Genomic DNA, 19,926 nt, shown 5'->3' with positions numbered 1-19,926 from the left:
CCCAAGTTACTTAATTACCAATCCCCTTGGCATATTGAACCAAAATATGCGCTGGTTTATTACCATCTTGCTTAACGTGTGAAACTTGCATAGATCAAAAATCCTGTAATCTATGATAAATACTATGTTACAAGAGGCCACTTGTGGACTACTCAAACCTATAATTGCATTGGAGACCAGTTGTGAGTCACATTCGAAGTGTGCGTGAGTCACATTCGAAGTGTGCATCCCAATTCCCAAATACCAATTCCGAGCAAAATCTACAGCTTTCTCCAGTGCCTTCACTTTAGCTTCCAACGAGCCCAACGGGTAATAAAGCTTCTTGCTTAATGCCGCTTTGACCCTACCTTCTTAGTAGATGATAGAATATAAAAGGTTAATTACAATTAGACACCTAAACTATAGGGATATTTGAAATAAGTACATTAAACTTCAAAATTTTGCAACCAATATGCTAATCATGTATCATATATTATTTATTAAAGTCAAAGCACAATCAGAAATCAAATCAACTCCAAACTAGCTTCTAATCGTAGCCCAATTTTGTGCCAAGTGTCCATTTTAATTTTTTCAATTTTGATCCAAGTAAGCATAATGCACATAAAAGCTAGGATGACCACTTCACTCATTTAGGTAAAACCGAATCAAGATCTTTTTTCTTTTTTTTTTGAGAATCCAGTCAACCATTTTATTCAAGCCAAAGCAAAGTTGCTGTCAAGTAATACAAGAGGGTTGACATCATTAGGGATGTCCTCCTTCCAAATTTTGGGAACAAAACAAGACTTTGCTAATTTAGCTAACTGAATCAAGATCTTCTGTACCACTCTTTCTATTCCATTCCATATATCACAATTTAGAATCAACCTGATGCAAATCAAGGAGCTGGTCATGCTGATCATACACATGGAAATGAAGTTGAATTTGCACATGACCCTTTGTCACTTCTTAGTGGCCCAATTACAAGACTTAGAGCTAAACGTTTCAAGGAAGCACTAAATGGGCTAGTCCATGAGAATTGGGCTGATTCTGAAAAGACCAAGGTGGGCTCAGATAATAATCAAGGCTTAGTCCATGTCATCAAAGCACTTGAAGAGGCAAATTAATCTAGTCATTTAGCTTGTTTGACTGCCTTTAAAAGTCCAAGAATCCAAAAAAAAATGTGGGAACTTGTTTTGCTTAATTTTTGTGCTGTTTTCAAAGCTGTAATTATAACTTGCCTATTCTTGGAGGGTTGTTCCAGGTATATAGATGGGTAGTACGAATTTTAAAAATCAATTTTGGTTTTCAGAAAAAAACTATTCTCCTTGTGAGGTCTTGTGTTCCTCTTGGTTCTTAAAAGAACTCTTGAACTTATCAAGTTAATCTTGTGGCGTTCAAACAACCAAACTTATCACTTTGATTCTTGAGAGTTTTTTAGGAATTCTTTGTGTGGCGTTTTCAATCCAACGTAGTCTTGGTGTTTCATCTGATTAGATGACGGGTCAAGGCTCAACAAATCTTGTCTAACGATCTTGGGGTTCCAAACCATCATTGTTATTGGGTTTTATCACAATTGTTGGTGGAGTTCATATCACAACCATATGTCAATTAATACCTAATTTTCTGGCTTTTATTCTACTTGCCAAAAATAAGAGAAAAAAAATACCCAAAGAATCTCCAACACCGCCAACCTCCGGCAAAACCACTAGCAAGAGACAACCACAACAACAATCACCCTCAATCTTTAGTTCTCTAAGAGTATCAGCAACAAAGAGGGGATATCTCAAATTCCAGCCCATTTTACAATTCTGAGCCCAAAAGACCACTCCATTAGAAGATGTAAAATACAACTATTGCAAAAAAAAAAAATACAATTGAGCTACAGTGCGATTCTAAATGTAGAATCGCACTATAGTTCAATGGTAAAAACAAAAAATATTTTTTAATGGTTTTGGTCTTCTCTCCTCTCTTTGCAGAACATAATTATCACTTTCTTTCTCTCTTTTTTTCTACTTTCTCTTCTTCAACAGCATGGAGGCAACGACGTGGAGGCTCAATCAGCTTCTGTGGTGGAGCCGTGGAGGTCGTGGATTTCTTCATGGGTTTCCGGCGACCCTCTCTCTCTCTCGCCATCGCTACTGGTGAGAACAGATGGGTTTGATTTTGGATTTTGATTTTGATTTGGCTGGATTTTGCTTAGCGGAGGTGGGTGGTGTGACTGAGAACGGTGGAGATCGGCGTGGGTGTTGACAACGGTGGAGATCGATGGGTGGCGGAGATTGGTGGGTGGCGAGATCGGTGGAGCTGTGGTGGCTGTGGCATTGTGATCGGCGCGGGTGTTAATGGTTTTTTTTTTTTCCTGGGTTTGCTAGTATATGTGATCGGCGTTGTGATCGGCATGATGGTTTTTTTTTTTTTTTTTTTTCCAGCTTCGCCAATCTGAGTTGTGTGGAGGAGTTGGGTTGAAATGGATGATGGAGGAGTTGTGTGGAGGAGATGGGTTGATATGGATGGAGTCTGGAAGAAGGTGAAAAGTGAAGTAATGGAGGATTCTAGAAGGTAGTGTGGAGGATAAAATTGGGAAAAAACAAAAACTGAAAAAATATATTTTATTGTGAAGATATATTATTTTAATGAGTAGAATAGAAAAATAAGAGTTGGGATGTTGGGTGTATTGAAAAATGGTATTGTATAATTGATAAAGTGACTTTTTGGATGGTAAAATAGGATAGAATTGGGATAAACCAATGCTAATGCTCTAACCCAAGCAAGCCACACCACTAAAAGAACTCCATTGGACATTCTCCAACCCAAGAGAACCGATTTGATGGCTGCACAGGGGTCGCCAATCGAATCAGCCCCCAAACTTCTAGAAGTCAAGCGACAACTTCGTGATTGCAATAAAGGCGGGCACATTTGAGCCCAAGTGGGATTACGATACCAATTTTGCCATGCTTAGGCAAGAAGATGAGGAGCAAGGCAGAGGTGGTGGTGGTGGTCCAAGAGGAAGCGGATTCAACAACAATGGTGATGGGATTGGTGTTTATGTCAAGAAAACAGGGAGGTGGTGGCAGTGGCAGCGTCAATCTGGTACTAGTAAGGATGGTGGTGGTTGTCTCTTGCTTGTGTGGTGTGTCGAAGGTTGGTGATGGAGCTAAAAGGGGATGACATTTTTGTTTTCTCTTATTTTTGGCAAGTGAAATAAAAGGCAAAAAATTAAGTATTAATTGACAGAGGACTAGTTATAATTCATGGTATGAATTCAAAGAGTGGAACAAAAACTATTGATTTGGTAAAACCACCTTATACACAACCTAAATTAGTATAAAAATTAGCAAATTAATAGATAACTATCCACCCAAAATAATGAGAGCATAATAAATGTGCAACCCTAAAATATGAGATCATTAGAATGCGAAACTAATCTCCACCAATTTACCTTCGGCAACTTGTATCCAATTGCACTTTTGGTTTTAAAACTTGTTTAATGACATGACTCCAAAGGAATACAAAGCGGTTGATCAGTTTCAACTCCATGCAGCAAGCCTCTCACAATATGTGGGACCCACTGATATGTGAGGCTCATTGTTGTTAGAGGCTTGTTGTATAGAGTTGAAACACAAAATACTTTCACTAGTTCCACCAAGCACTATTTAGTATAACTCGGTTAAACTAACATTAATACATTATGTATAAATCACTTTTTTTATAATAAAAAATTCCAACTTTAATTTTAACAAAGCTTTATTGCAACAAAAGGAAAGAACATATAGAAAGCAACCTCCCTTGAAATAACTTTGGCTAAACACAAGGGGCAAAGCCTTCATTAAAATAAATAAAGAAATAAAACCAAATATAGAGTTCTTGAGACGAGAGTCCATCTAGCCATAACATGAGCAGCCTTGTTACAATCATGATTGACTCAACTAATATCTAAGAAACTAAGTGTCTGATTGAAAACAGATTATATAGCTGAAACTAAAATTTTTTTGTTGAAAGTACTATAGGTAAAGCTAAAATTAGCTGAAATAGTACAATGGAACTCATAAATAGTACCAAAAAGTGCAACAAGACCTATGAATATTAGCAAAAATAAGCTAAATAGTAGAAGAAGCTGTCCAATATAAGCTATCTCAAACACAACCTAAATTGCACGACAAGAGTTTGAACTTCATTTGCAAAATTAAACAATTTTCAGGGAATTCGCTGCTTGGGAGTTATGATTGCATCAGTGTAGGTTTTAGAATCACTATTCACTCTAACATTATGCATATTTAAGCAACTTGCCAAGATAATTGCCCAGTGAATTGCTTCTGCTTGCTTGGATAGGATGTTGGTGTTGACCTTTTTACATTGGCAAACATCAAAGCCCTTCTCCAGTCTCTACTAGTTCTCACAGAAAAGAAAAAGACATATAAGTCTCTTCAATTTTCTTTTTTAGTAATTAAAATCAATGTATTAATTTACCAACTTTCTTATAAAAATTTTTGATAATACAAAAGGTTCAAACTAACAAAAAGATAGGGTCAAAGAAATTTTGCATTGTAAATGATTGTTCCATATATAGATTTTTTTTTTTTTTTTTACTCTCACTCTAGTTTAAAATTACTTTCATAGTATTGAAAATATTTCACTCAAGAGCTTTGTAACTCAATTGGCACTTCTTGGTGTATCTAATAGGGACGTTTAGGGTTCAAATCACATCACCTTATTATAACCATAGTTAGTAAAATATGTTATGAGTAAAGTACGGTAAGTATACATATGGATATAATTTGGCATCTTTTTAAAAACCATGTTTCAAAAATTAGGTAGAAAAATACGGAAATATGTGTATAGAGTTCAATATGTTTATATTTTGAAACTTTGTAAAAAACAAAAAACATAAATATTTGTCATGTGCATTTTTTAAAAAAATACAATAATCCAACACATTACAATCATATAAAAATAATCCACTTAACAAAGAAAAATATTTCCATAACCATATAGAAATTTCTCAACAATTTAACACATTACAAAACAAATGCAAAAATATTGTATAAATAAATACAATAGATTTAATAAAAATAATACTAAATGATATGCAAGTATATGAGAATGGATGCATCTATAATAGTAGAGAAAGAGATTTAGCAAAAAAAAAAAGTAATAGGGAAGCACTTATCTTGGTCATCCTAAGAGAGGGAGAGAGTTGTAGTTGATGCTAGCTCTAATTAAGTGAGTTCCACACTTTTCTAAATATTTACAAAAATGTCATTGAACAATGTTACTTGAAAACTAAAAACTGGTATGGAGAGTTTTTCTAAATACAGTATTTAAACACCCTAAATTGAGAACCGGTTAGCTGACCTTTTAGCTAATGAAGAAATTGCTCGTGCTTGAGTCGACCATGTTTTTTCGGGGACACTAGGAGACTATCTTGAATTTGTCCAGACTCAATTGCAGGGTTGTTTAGCTGGCATTCCTGTAACCTTGGTAGCTTTCTTTCTTTCCACAGTCAATTTGCACCATGTCTTGCATCTCTTATCTTCTTTATTTTAACTTCTATGAAAATATCTGCATGTTGCACTTTTAGGCTTCATCCTCTGAAGAGAAGGAGAGTCCTCCTCCTAGCCATGCAGGCGGCTCTTCTAGTTCTTTCATGGAGACATTTCCTCATTTTCCCGCATGCCAATACGAAGTAATGAACCCTGATGGGTAATACAACATTATAAATCTAGACTAGCCAAAGTATACCCCAAATGTCCCTTGGAATGACCCAGTATATTCCTGAACCCTTAAGTCTTCTGTCCTTATGTTTGCTCATTGAGTTATTTCTGAACTTGTGGATTTGTGCTTCAGGTCGATGTTGATATTGTGGAGAAATCATGCGGGTGATTGAAGGTTTGTAGCTTGTGGCATGCACTCAATCTTCTCAATATGTGCTCAATGAAATGATCTGGGTAAAACTTGATGCATCCTTAATGCTTTTTCTTGAACTCCGTGGTAATGGATTTAACACTTGTCTCTATTGATATTCCAGAATAACCGAATGGTAATGGCTGATGCCAACACAAGATCCTTAAAGGAGAGAATCAGAATTCTTGTCACACAAAGAAGAGTAAATAAATATCTCATCTAATAGTTCCAATGTTACACTTGACAAATATGGGTTAATAATAGGCCTGACTACCTTATATAATCAATGTTTCATTTAAATTTGTTGTTTTCAATTTAAAGGTGAAAATATGTTGAAGTTAATGATGGTCATTGCAACGGAATAATTGCTTTCTCTCTAAACTAATAAACATGTTCTTTAAGTTGTTTATATATTATTTTATTCTTAGTTGGTTATCTTTTCGGCATGTTATACAATCTTTTAGATTTGGGAGAGCTGCATACTATGGCCTGGACTTCAGGAGGTTCACTCTTTATCTCTCAAGTGAGTAATTGAATTTATGTTTAAGTAAAGCAGATGATACAGAAACTTGGTATTAGTTGTATGTGATAATTGGTAACTGTTGGCATTGTACTAGGAATTGATGCAAAGTCCTGGATCTTTTGGTAATTATTGGCAGATTCTTAAAAAAGGACTTAGTGAGAAATATTAAAACGGGTTGTGTTTGCTTGCTTCATGTTCATAGAAAGTTACAGGTTTATTCGAATGTTAATAAAAAGTTTCAGGTTCATGGAACATTTTTTTACTTCATGAATTGATTTATGAGACTCAAATAAGATGAATTGACCATCCCACATTATGAAATCACAAGGCAGTAAAATTTTATATATTAAATGCAGGAGATTATAACTTATCTTCAACAAGTGAAACAAGAGTTTATATTGAACATCAACAGAAAAACCATAAGTGAGATAACAAAAATTATGTGGGATGCTGATAATGAGGTGAGAAAGAAAAAAACCTTGAACAATAACATTTTGTCCTTAACATTGCTTTATGCCTTTATGTACTATAGACCTGCTTTTACAAAATTTAACTATAAAATTATGAGTTGATGGGAATTTGAATGGAAAAGAATTTGTTTTCCAAATACAGCTAAATGACTATAATCTCAAATATGGATGGGAATTCTTCACCGTCAAGAAAGTTTTTGAATCTTTTGAAAAAACTGATGAAGCAATTCAACTTGATAAAATGACAGAATTATGTATTATTTAATAAAGCAAAATTACAAATTTGATTTTTTAACTTCTATATGTTGTAATATATTTCTCAACCTATTCTATTGCCAGGCTTACATCAGTGATACTTCAAATGAATGTAACAACAAATTATGAAGTGAACAAGATGGTGATTCTACAAAGTTTCAAAAAGTTTATGTTCAAAGTTATGTACAACTCACTCCAACATCTGTAATCAAGGATGTAAAGTTGTTATTTACAACTATATTGTGTTGGTTTTAATTCCGTGCCAAATTTGATTTTAATTTTGTTCAATCATGTTTACCCTATATTTTATGTGGGATTTCATTGTATGGGTTGTGTGTGAGAGAGACTGTGAAGACTCAAGCTTGCATTGAAGAAGGAGTGGTTTTCGCGGGTATAAACTTCCCGCGAAGTAAGCCATGTGAAAAGCACATGACTGGAATGTGAAGAGTCGTGACAATCTAGTGACAACTGGTTTTCGTGAATAGCTTGCGGGTAAGGCCTTCTCGCGAGATACCCGCGAAACATTTTATTTTGCTATTTTGGCTTATCTGCTGCCCTATGTCTTCACCCACACTATATATACCCACATTACCCAAATATTGTGAGGGGTGATTTTCAGAGAGAAAAGCCAAGCAAACACATTTGAGAGTTAGAGATTGTATACCCACAATCATCTACACAATCCTTTATAGTTTTTCTTATACTCCTACCTCTCCATATCTATATCTTTGAGAGGTTGATAGCACAAACACTCACCACCCCCAATTTGAGTGTCAAGTGAGGTTTTGGTGCTGCTGGGAAGCATTGGAAAAGCCAAGCTTTGACAGATGCAATCGGGCGCATTGCGGGATCCGGAAAGCTATACAAGTCAAGGTTCCGAGAAGCCTTGTTGGAGTAGGAGCTTGGAGGGCATAGATGCACTGGGTAGATTAGGCTTGGAGGGTCTTTTACTATTCATGTATCCCAACTTATTATCTAGTCGATCGATTTACAGCTTGGAGAGCGGCGGAGAGGTTTTTTGTCGAGTTCTTCGGTTTCCTCTTCGATAACACATCAGCGTGTTATCTTGTGTTTGCATTTCTCTTCCCTACTCTTTTAGCTTTCATTTTACTGCTGTGATTTGATGAATATGGCTTAGAGTAGTTTTATTTTTTGTTTACTTGCATTTACTCTATTTCGCACTTAGTTTAAGTTAGAGTAAAATCAACCGAGCCGTAATCTTTTAATTTGGGGTCTGAACAGCTCTTGTGTTTTTAACACAAATCCAAGCTTTCAAAGGAAAACAAAATGGCATATTCAGTGACTTCTACGAAGCAACAAAGGAAGAAGATACAAAGAACACTTTAAAGTTGTCTTTCAATTTATTTGAAATATTGATTGAGTAGTTCTTTAAATATGTGTTTCATACATTTAATGGATAATTGAGGATGTTAAAGATTTGATTCTTCATTTTAATTTAAACTTAAGTTTGATTTCTATTTTTCATTACGTTATTTAATGTTTCATATCAAGGATAGGAAACTAAGACCGGAATCCTAATATTCAATTAAAGAGGAAGAGAAAAAGAATAGTTTACATCTTCATATGCAATAGCTTTCTTGTGCATTGCATGGATTAACAATTAGTTGTTGTTGTTGTTATTATTATTGTTATTATTATAAAAAATTAAAAATTAAAAAGCAAGTCCAATGAGTGACATTTACCCCCGTCCCCAAAAAAAAAAAAAAGTTGGCCAATGAAATAATGTGAATTGAACAAACCAAAAATATTGTAACTTCACCCATTTGCTCTTTTATATAATATAAAATGAATAAGCAAACCCATGCAAGGCACAACCCATCACTAGTACTAATAATAAAACAAATAATTAAAACGTTTATTGATTTTTTTTTATTTAGTTAGAAGACTAAATGAATATAAAAGTGATACTTAAGAGCATTTACAATAGAAAATGCCATCCTATCCTATTTTACCATCCCAAAAAACTACTTTATCAATTATACCATACCATTTTACAATACACCCAACATTCTAACTTTTATTTTCCTATTATACTCATTAAAATAATATATATTACCCATTAAAATAATATAATATATTCCAATATAGCTCTCTCTTTCTTCTCCCCCATCTCTCTTCCACTTTATCAATTAAAATATATTATAATTTTTACTAAAGTGCTACAGTGCCATCCTACATTTAGGATGGCATTGTAGCACAATTGCAAATATTTTTGCAATTGTAAGATTTTGCAAGTTCCAATGTTGGGTGGTTTTTGGGCTTTAATGCTAAATTATCTCTACATATCCCATTTGGTAGTTCCAATGAGAATGCTCTTATAGTCTAACACCAATTAAAAGTTTGGCCAAGGACGTTTTTGTGACAAGGGCCAAAAATGCAAGAATGGCCCAAATTTCCCTTTTGGCTCTTTAGAAGTGATATTTGTGGAGTGTCAAGTCCAAAATTTCAATATTTAGTGAGTTCTGCTAATGATGTTTTAATAAGAGACCAATAAAAATGCCAATAACAAAAATGCTAAAAAATGCATAAAAATATAACAGATCTGAAACTTCAACCTACAATTAGTGAGAAGATGAAATTGAGAGAGGTTGTGACGAAGAGATGGACGGTTCCCTTATACCCATATTTCCACCCTCTGACTTTCAGAATTGTGAGAATCATTGTTGATTGAATGGACTTTTGCTCTAAAGTTTCAGCTCCAAGGGTAAAACATGATTCCTTCGTTTTGAATCTAATTAGGGCATTTTGTATTGAGTTTGAGGTGCTTTAAGTTGTTGAAAAATTTAGACCCCGGTTGATATAATTAACAAGTTTTAAACCCAAGTTGTTAATTAGATTTATTATGAATATATCTTGTTAAACAAACTAACATTAATATCATGTCAATATCATGCACAGTGGAAAAATAAATAAGACAAGATATAATAATTCAGAAAAACCAATGAAACAAACTAGTTTCACAGTAAAAACCTAGGGGGAAATCTTCTCAAAAAGCAATCCACTATAGTAAAGAGAAGTTTTAGATCTAGTACAAAACCTTTGTCCCTAGACTCTACAATTCCCGTAAATGAACTTACAACAGAAATCTTCTATCACTTCAAAACCCTTAAACTCTCCAATATATGAACGCCACCCTTTTGCACGAATTTTAATGCACGGATGCCAGTACGTGACTAACTCTACCAACTTGAAGAAGATATTGGCTGCAAAGTTCTTCACTTAATCAACAGTGAAGATCAAGGAGTACTTGGTTACAAAACCCTACGGCGCAAAAGACACAGTAACTTCTTACAGAGAGAATAAGGCACTCGGTCACTTTTTCATGTGTTCTCTATGTGCATACCCACTATGACGGCCTTTAAAATAAACCTTATATATGTCTAAGGTTGTAAGAAAAGAAACCTTACACAAATATTTCAGCATGAGCCGAAAATCAGATTTGGAAATTCTGATTTCGTAAGTCTCGATAGATTCTCGATTTGTCGAGCTTCTGTCAAGCTTCTATCGAGAATCTGTCTAATTTTAATGAACAACTTTTATTCACTTGTTTTTTGGTCCAATCTTCATGGTTTTAATACTTAACTTGAACAACATGTTTCTTGAAGTACTAAACTTATCTTAGATCTACCCAATTACAAGTAAAATGTGTTTTGTCAAAGGATTAGTAACATATGTCTCTAACAAGTTTCACATATGTCTTAACATAAGTGACTAGTTTTTGGTCAATAAAAGAAGTTTTGAACCCCAAGGTATTATTCCAAGAGGTTATGGTCAGATTTGCTTTAATCGGGTAAGAGGGTTGGCTTGCTTTTGCATGATTTGAGAAATGAAGTGGCCTAAATTCATGGATTGAATGTTTCCTAGACATGACAGATCCTTGGAAGCTGCATTAATTTGGTTGTTGTAGCAGACAAGGCTAGCAACTTAGGGTCAACTATGTGTTTTAGGCAAAAAAAATGTAGAGCATAAAAGTTGGGCCACAGTCAGCTAAAGAATAAAAGTTTTTTTGGGGTGAAAATTTCAGGTATAGGACCTCATCCATGAACCTAAGGTACTATTAGTGTCTCTTGTTCACTTGGTAGCACGCATAAGCTGGGCTCATGCAAAAGGTTCTAAAGAAACCGATCTATACCCTCCAAACTACACTTCCTCAATTTCTCTAGTATGTAACATGGGCTTGGGTTATGTTTAAAAGAATAAAATATAAATATAATATACAAATGAATTAGGCCCACAATGAGGTCAGACTCAATTGAATTAAAATGTGTTGTAAAAATGGGTATCAACAGCTACTATCGCCAATGTTGGGTGAAGTAGTACCTCTCCCTTTGCCACGAGGGCTTGGGGGTTATTCATGGGCTTTGAGGTGGGGTTTAGGTATTAAAAAATAAAATAAAATAAAATAAATTAGTAAAGATATATGGCTTAATGAAAAGAATTATGTTGATGTGTTGAGTCTTGAGACCGCTATATTTATCTACTTTTTCCTTTGTTTTGGGGAGGAATGGAGAGACTAGAAACTAAATATATAGAACTTGTTTGGTGCGTGTGTTTAAACAGTAGTTTTTAAGTTTAAAATGTTTTTTTTTTAAAAATACATATAAATAAAAAGTGTAAAAATATGTGTAATATTATTTAAAAATTGAAAATTGTTGTTTAAAATGATGTACCAAACACCCTTAAAGTCCAAAGACGAAAGAAACGGCGGGAAAACAAGTGGGGATCGGAATTAGGGAGGGAAAGTAATAAGAAAATAACACAGTAAAAGTAAAACCCCTGACCCTGAGAGAGTAAAATGTAAAATAAATATAAATATACATACATAAATAGCCACAGCATAGGGGTTTGTTATTTATTATTCCTCTGGTTTGGTTTGTTTAAGTTTGGTTTGGTTTTGGTCCAAAAAAGAAAAGAAAAAATCCCAAACCCTTGAGAACAAGTAGAAGAAGAGAAGTTTGAATTGTGGCGGCGTAGGTTGGTGATGGCAGGAATCGAAACTCCCCTAGGGTTGCTAGACGAGATCCAATCCCTTGTCTCCGACACCCTCCAAGTGGTTTCTTACAAGTGGCTCAGTCGCAATTATTTGCTCTCGTCAAATGCTGCTAAGAGGTAATTTGTGTTTATTATTATAATTATATGCAATGCAATGCAAAGAAAGGCAAGTTGATTTATGATTTATAGGTTGCTTTGGGAATTCGTTGAAAAACACGGAGGAAGCGGAACCGGTGGTGGGTCGGGATTGGAACTGGAAGTGGTATATACATTGTCTGGATGGTTGAAGAACGATTCCTCTAATTACCATATAACCCTTGTTTCCTCTCCTAAACTTTCAGGTAATAATAATAATAATAATAATAATCTTCTACGCTCTATTTTTAACTCTTTTAAGAATTGTGCAAATTGCTTAGGTACCCTCCCAACAAACTATACGGTTTCTTGCTAATTAATAGATTTAATACAGGGCATGCTCTCCCATTAGATACCATACCAGCATCATATTCAAAAAAAAAAAAAAAAAAAACTAACTAATTGCTTTTGCCAACTCAAAAAAAAAAACAGTCGTGAGAAACTAAGGGCCGTTTTAGTAACTTTGTTTATATTTTTTGGAAATTTGTGTGGGTGAAAAAGTGGTATGAAATACGTTTAATGTTATTTAAAAACAGAAAACATGTTTAAACACATCTAGGGGCCCTAATATTCTCTTCAATTTTGTGCAGAAGCTAAACAAGAGTTTGATGGCAATTGCTCAGTTCAGGTTTATAGTGTGCAAGCTTCTGTTCCAAAGGATCCAGCTGCACTTTGGAATCCCGAGTTTGTACAAGCTGAAGAGCTCTTTAAGCAGTCATTTGAGGTTGACAATTGCTTCAGAGATAACAGGTTAGTTGGTGTGCGTGTGAAGCTTGTGTGTGCCGAGCCATTCATTCTTCATATCATAATGTGCCAAAGGTCTTTCTATTTTTTATCTTGTAGACTTTGCTATCATTTTAGATTTGGCTGGTTACTGTAGCTAGTTAGTCTCTAGCCAACCAGACAACTATTTTTCTTTTCTTTTTAAGACAAAAGAGGGAGTGCCGGAGAGTTTCCTTTTACATGGTGCATCAAATTTTAATTTTGATTTTATGAGGTAGATTAGCTGATGCAGACACTGGTGACTCATTTCATTGCTCTGAAATTGTTGTTGATTTGATTTTATGCTAGCCATGAACCCAACCAACAATTAGTTCTAATCAAACACCAAACCAACTCAAAATCCATCAAGCCTTACCAGATTCATCTATAAACAGAACCTCATGAAATAGTTAGTCCTCTGTGAGGTTATCGCCCTAGACCAGGCTTAAACTCTTCTCTAGAATTATGGAATGGTCACCATGTACCAGTTTTGAGGCAAACCCAAGATTTGTAAATCATCAAGTAACCCTCAATCTTCAACGAGTAAACTGCAGTAGTTCCACTTCAGTCCAACCCTAATCCCTATATTTTGTTAGTTTGTAAAGATGAAAAGGGACATGGGATGCCTAGTGAACCCCTTGATATCTGAACTCTTGAGTCAAGTGCTTTAAATGTCAAGGCTTTGTCACATTGCTACCGAGTGTCCCATTAAAGGCCTCACCATTGATGGATGAAAACAGGAGTGATGAGGAAGTATAGAATAACTAGTCTATGAGTCTAACAATACTGAAATCCATGGCATAGATGAAGAGCGCAAGGAAGAACTTGAGAGGGAAACAAGCAAAAATTCCATTTCCCTACCACAAAGATTTCAAACAACTATCCCATCACTTGGGCTATAGGCATGAGTTCTTTTTAAGCAACCCTAGGAAGAGTTTAGATCTTCTCCCACCATTACTACAGTGGGTCATCTTTTACTTCATTGACTGCCCATGCGTTGAGTGAAGTTTTTCAGATGTTTGGGATTGTTAGGAATATGATAATAATTGTTGTAATCCCTTAATTAGGTAATTAGTTAGTTGAGATTAGGATGAGTTAGTTAGGATTTGAGCACATGTAACTCATTTAACACATGAAGTAATTCTTAGAGCACATGTTGAATTAACTAGCCAATTATCTTAAGCAATGTGGACCAATGAGATTAGAGTTAGTCTTCTATAAATACATGATTATAATTCACATTAGATATTGAAGAATAAACCAATTCATTTCTTAGTGCATTTCCTCTCTCTCTCTGTCTTAATATTTCTCTATGGAGAGTGACTACCTTGAATTAAGTTAATTTCCCTACAATTCTCATACATTCCCCTACAATTACTACCCATCTCTGTTAGGAACCAACATGGATTCAATGGCTTTGTTGGAAAAGGCCGCCTCTCTTTTGTTTGGATGGCAGAATTGATTGGGGAAACATTCTTCTAATGTTTGGAATTGGTACCAGCATGTGTGATGTGGTTAGTTTGGTGGGAAACAGTCACACCTTTTAGGATGTTGAGAGATCTATAGATCATTTGAAGTCCTTCCGAATTCGGAATTTGTTTGATTGGTCTCAAGTTTGTGGTTTTACGCAATGTACTTCCATTTTTGATTTTCAACATTCTTTTAGTATTTCTATTTGATTTGCTTGTAATTGCTTCTAGTACTACTTGTTCATTATCACAAACATAGGGTACTTTTTTATTGATAAATTTTTCGATTACTTATATTAAAAAAAAAGTATGAGTCAATAGAGACATATGCACATCATATTTTGGGGTTGTCCAATTGGTCGGATGACCGGACCAAGCTGATTGGACCCGCCTGAACCGAAGCCCAGCGGTCAACTCCAAATGGATAGGACAGTCGGTTACCGGTCTTAGGATTTCAATTTTTTATTTCAGTAGACAGTTGGGATGATTTCTTACCTGATGAAACTGACCCAACTGTTAAAATGAGGAAAAGGCTTAATAGTTATTTGTACATGCCATGCTCTCATAAGTGGAAAATATAACCTTATCAACAAATAATAATTTTTTATTTGATTCTAGACTATTCTATCTCGCTCAAACTGATCTATTGGATCAGATTACTCTCTTGTATCTAAAAGATTATATAACTCTCAAAATCTCAAATATCATATCTCACTCTCTCTCTGTTTCTCTCTCTCTCTCTCTCTGTCTCTATAAATTTCTCACCACGATAGGGATGTCTTTGTCACTCTCAGTCCTAGAACCACTTCAATGATGCCAATATCTAGAAGATTTCGAGCTCTAGGTAGATTTTTAGGTTGTGTGATTTAAGTTTTGGGTAGATCTGGTGAGCAATACAAAAAATTTAAGCAGATTTGTTTAGATTTTCTGTTTTTTGGCTTTTTTCATGTGGCTTGATACTTGTAGAACTGTGTTGGGTTGTTGGAGATCAAAATTTTTGGATTTTTGTGGTTGTAATGTTTGATTCATCTCTCTCTGTGTGTTGTGCTTTTCCTTCAGACCTGAAATCACCTGATGAATCCGACCCACTCAACCGATGGCCCGAGCCACCGGCTCTGACCCGAATATTTGTTCAGCTGCGAGTCCATTTTCCATTCACCCAATGCAATTGGGCTGGGTGTGGGTCCACCCCAAACCCAATCCAACCTGACCCATGGACACCCCTAAATCATATTCATGAATTGTATCATGAGGTTAGTAAGAAATTTCAAGCAAATGATAATCAGCATAAAATTCAGGTTTAGTCATGTTATATAGAATTTTTAGTGGATTATGTCATGGTCCAATTAGGCCTGAATTGTTTCCTTATGAATCCATTAGGCGTCTGCAAGCCTATAGTGTTGGACCATTCAAAGTGTTTGAAATGGGTTGGACCGAGTTCGGATATTATTGACTTTTCATCTAATTATGGAGTTTGCTTTGCCTTTAATATTGAGGATCTATCACTGTCTAACAGCCATCCCAGAAAAGTTTTTGATGAGCTTTCCCATGATCCCATTAAAACCCTATGACTAATCCAACATCACAAAACATTTATCTTAGCACATAAAGAACAATTGATGCTATTGTGGATAAGCAGATTGTTTCCACTAGGAACATAGGAGTTTAACCTTTCAAATTTGTTGAAAGGGACAACCAGACTCAGATTACACTTGGATCACCAAAGTTGAGTTGCAACAGTTTGACCCTAATTTGCTTGAGCACAACCTGTGCCATGGGGAGCTACACTGGATGGGGTTAAGTCTCCCCCTCTGGGAGAGTTGATGTTATCCCTAGTGATTGCTTTCATTGGACCAAATTTGTTGTTAATTTGATTTTAAGCTATTTTAGTATTTGATATCATTTGAATTTGAGGATTTTATGGGATTTGATTGTCATTTAATTCTTTCCTTATTTGATACAATTTGGGAGCCTATTTAAAGGCCCCACCCCCCGAAGAAAACATTCTGGAGACATTGATTTGATGAATAGAATTTTAAGTTGGAAACTTTTTGATGGCTAAGTGTTGATTCGTAGGCTTTCCCGTTTGGTGTTGTTTCAAGCCACCCTAAGTGTTGATTCTTGGGTTATATCCTTTCTTTCTTGTTCTACTTATTTTCCCCAATTTCTCTTGAATTTTGAGCTATATCACTAGCCCCTAACCACCTAAAACATAGAAATTCCTGTAAAATCAATAAGCCCTTTCACTAATATTACTTCACACTTCATGTAGTTTTTTTGGACATTGTTTCTGAATTATTTATGTTAGAAAGAATTGAAAGAAAAGGTTGATAAAAATAATAGTGGTCGATGTCTCTTTGGTGAGTTGTAATTTTAGTCTTTCCAGTCATGGGCCACACGCATGAGTTTACATGTGCTAGTTCTTCCTTGGTGCTCACTGCTATCCTTCTTCAGGTTCTGTGGGATTTCCAATTCCTTTGTCAAGTGCAATATGGAGGGAACACCCGTTAGCATTGTAAATCCAATGCCCAAAACTGCTGGAGGCCAAGGGCAATCCAAAAGCAATAGTATGAATCAAAATAATGTGGTTCCACAACCTCAGCAAAATAAAGTGCAGGAATCTAGCCCAAAAGTTGTTCTGCAGACTCCCAATGTGGTACAAGATGTCAAAAGTGAAACCAATGGCACAGGGCTTCACAGTCAGAGTACCAAGCCTCCTTCAGATAAAGAAAAAGTCCCTCCCATGACTGCTGGAAAAAAGAAAGTCCAGAATGGTAAAAGCTCTTCTGGCACTGGGGGTTCATTGGCCAATATTTGGGGTCGTGCATCTGCAAAGTCAAAGCCAGTAGTCCCTGTGGAAAATAATAATGTCCTTCCAAATCCACCTGGTTGGTTTCCATTCAGATTATACCATACTGTTAAAATTTGAAGTCTGTTTGACAATAAAGAAGTTAGTATTGACAGATTTTTCCTGAGATGAATTGCATAATGCAAGCTACTGTTCTTCATTTAAGATTATTTTCTTAGCTCACCTTTTTCTTTTACCTACTAACTATTTTCTTCCTTCTGCATTTTAATAGCCAGTGCGGAGGCTCAAATATGTGCTCGTGAAGCTGTAGAGGGTGGCAGCAGCGATGATGATGGTCAAGATGTCAATTTTAAGAGAGCCTCCAATGGTGAGAGTGGTAGAAAAAGGAGGGTTGTTTTTGATTTTTCAGATGAAGATGAATATGAAGATGCAGTCAGTTTAGCATCACCAGATATTCCGAAAGTTCAATCATCTCAAGATCAGAAACAAAGTACAAAAGTTTTGGTTTCAGAGAAATCCAATTTGAACTCGGACAAGCAAAAAGAAGATGACCTTGGGGTTAAGGAAGAGATAGTTACTGACAAAGAATCTAACCAACCTCTGAGAGAGGATTCTTCAGTTATCAGTAAGGGCACAAACACTGGAACTTCCTGTAGAGAGAAAGTTCAAAACTGTATTCCTGAAAGTGATGTAAATAAGAAGGATAATCTGAAAATTGCTGCTCCAAATTCCCCTAAAAGAAAAAAGGTGTTGAAGACACGGATCAATGAGCGGGGAAGAGAAGGTAAACACATTCTTAGATGCTTCAGGTTCCAAGGAGACCTGTTTGTATACATTATCTGCTGTGGCTGTCATAGTTTCTTCTTTGGGAATTCACTACCTAATCCTAATCTAATGAAGTCAAGACAGCTTTCAAATTTTAACGGATATGTAAAACAAATACTTATATCTGCTCTTCCTAGGTAATCCATCTTGGTACAATAATCGCACCCAATTTGTTTCGCAGTGGAGAATTGTTCTTATTTATAACTGTTTGATATTATTTTATTTTGGCTCTTTTAAGTTCAATATTCTTGAAACCACTCAATAATTTAGAAGGTTATTCTATAGGATTACTAAAACATTGGTCACATAACTCTGTTTCTGCCTATAGTTTCTATAAATGCTCTATGTTAAACAAACCGTATGTATAGCCAATTTTTTTAGTAATTTTTTATTTATTTTTTTTATACTATATTCTTCCTTTATTTATAATTATATGTTTATATCTTGCTCCAGTAACTGAGGTAATCTGGGAGGGTGAAGAGACAGATGCAAAGAAAGCCGACAGTAGTATGACAAAGGAAACCAACAACTCTGCATTGAGCAATACAGTTAGCAGGTTACTTATGTGCTTCATCTTTTCCATCTATGTTTAATAAGAAATACACTTCCACATATCTTGCGTTTGTACAGGTTTCATTGATAAATGTCATGTTGGTTTTACGATAAACTTGTTCTATGATAAATGTAGCAATAGAAAATTGTCCATCTCTTGGTCCACTTTTCATTCATTTTAAATCATGCACATAGTTTGATTATTGGGACTACAAATCACTGCCTTAAAGATGCACACCTGTATCTTTGGGGCCAAATCTACCTTGTGCTGTGAATTTTGTGGAATATACAAATGGTGCCAAATTGCTTGGGTCATTTCTAATGGAGGATACCTGTTGTCATTATTGCAATTTAGGCAGTATGGGCCTTAATCAAACTTCTTGCTGTTGCATAAAAATTGTGGGAGAGGTGCAAGGAGTATAAGTCAGATGCTTGTGAGTATATGTAGTTTTTTCTTCCAAACCAATGGTCAATTTGTAAGCACTAGTTGAGGCATTAGTGTGCTTAGTGTGTAATGCCTTTAAATACTATAGGAAAATCAAAGTAAAAAATTGACGTCTTGAAATACTATCTATGATGACATCTTGAAATACTATAGGAAAATCAAAGCAAAAAATTGAAAGACTGATATTTTGCTTTGTGTATGCTAGATTCTCCCTGTAAATACTATCTTTTTAGCTGAAATATAGCTCTGATTGATTAGGCTCTAAATGTTTGGGTTTATGAATACAGTCCTCCTGCAGCTAAGAAGTCACCAGCAACAGGAACCACAGCTCCATCCAATCCAACAGGTAAAGCAGGAAATAAGAAAGCAGGGAGCTTGAAAGATCCTAAGCAAGGCAACATTCTTTCATTCTTCAAGAGGGTTTAAGGAGACGTATTGGATACTTAAGCGAAGTGCCAATGTGAATAGAGAACAATATAAATTTAAATGCTAGTCTTCATGTAATTATTAGGTTCTCTTGAGTAATTCAGTCTGGGTTTCTTTTGGTTGGAGGATTTAAAGGGATTTTGGACAAAAGGTTGTTACTAGAGCACCTTGTGCTTTGCTAAGGAGGGAATCAATGCATTTGTGTTCCTCTTACGTTCATCCATAAAGTACTTACTCTAATTCTTTTGGTGGGCGTTTTTTTTTTTTTTTTTAAAATACCAGAAACAGAGTATGTTTCTTCTTTACTTTTCATTTATTATATGTAACAAAATGGATTACACTGGATAATTTGATCCTCAAAA

General features: G+C 35.3%; 1 protein-coding gene across 1 annotated transcript; it reads left to right on the top strand.

The window, feature by feature from the left end:
* Positions 1-11,988: 11,988 nt before the first annotated feature.
* LOC142637883 (uncharacterized) lies at positions 11,989-19,824 on the top strand. The gene is made up of 7 exons (XM_075811844.1): positions 11,989-12,258; positions 12,331-12,482; positions 12,867-13,026; positions 16,962-17,395; positions 17,588-18,100; positions 18,595-18,697; positions 19,426-19,824. Exons 1-7 carry the CDS (start codon positions 12,131-12,133, stop codon positions 19,562-19,564), a joined length of 1,629 nt encoding a protein of 542 aa, XP_075667959.1. The 5' UTR covers positions 11,989-12,130; the 3' UTR covers positions 19,565-19,824.
* The last annotated feature ends 102 nt before the right edge of the window (positions 19,825-19,926 follow it).

This window comes from Castanea sativa, chromosome 6 (genome assembly GCF_040712315.1).
Source record: "Castanea sativa cultivar Marrone di Chiusa Pesio chromosome 6, ASM4071231v1".
Lineage (NCBI taxonomy): Eukaryota > Viridiplantae > Streptophyta > Magnoliopsida > Fagales > Fagaceae > Castanea > Castanea sativa.
This window is presented reverse-complemented; position numbering and strand designations above follow the sequence as displayed.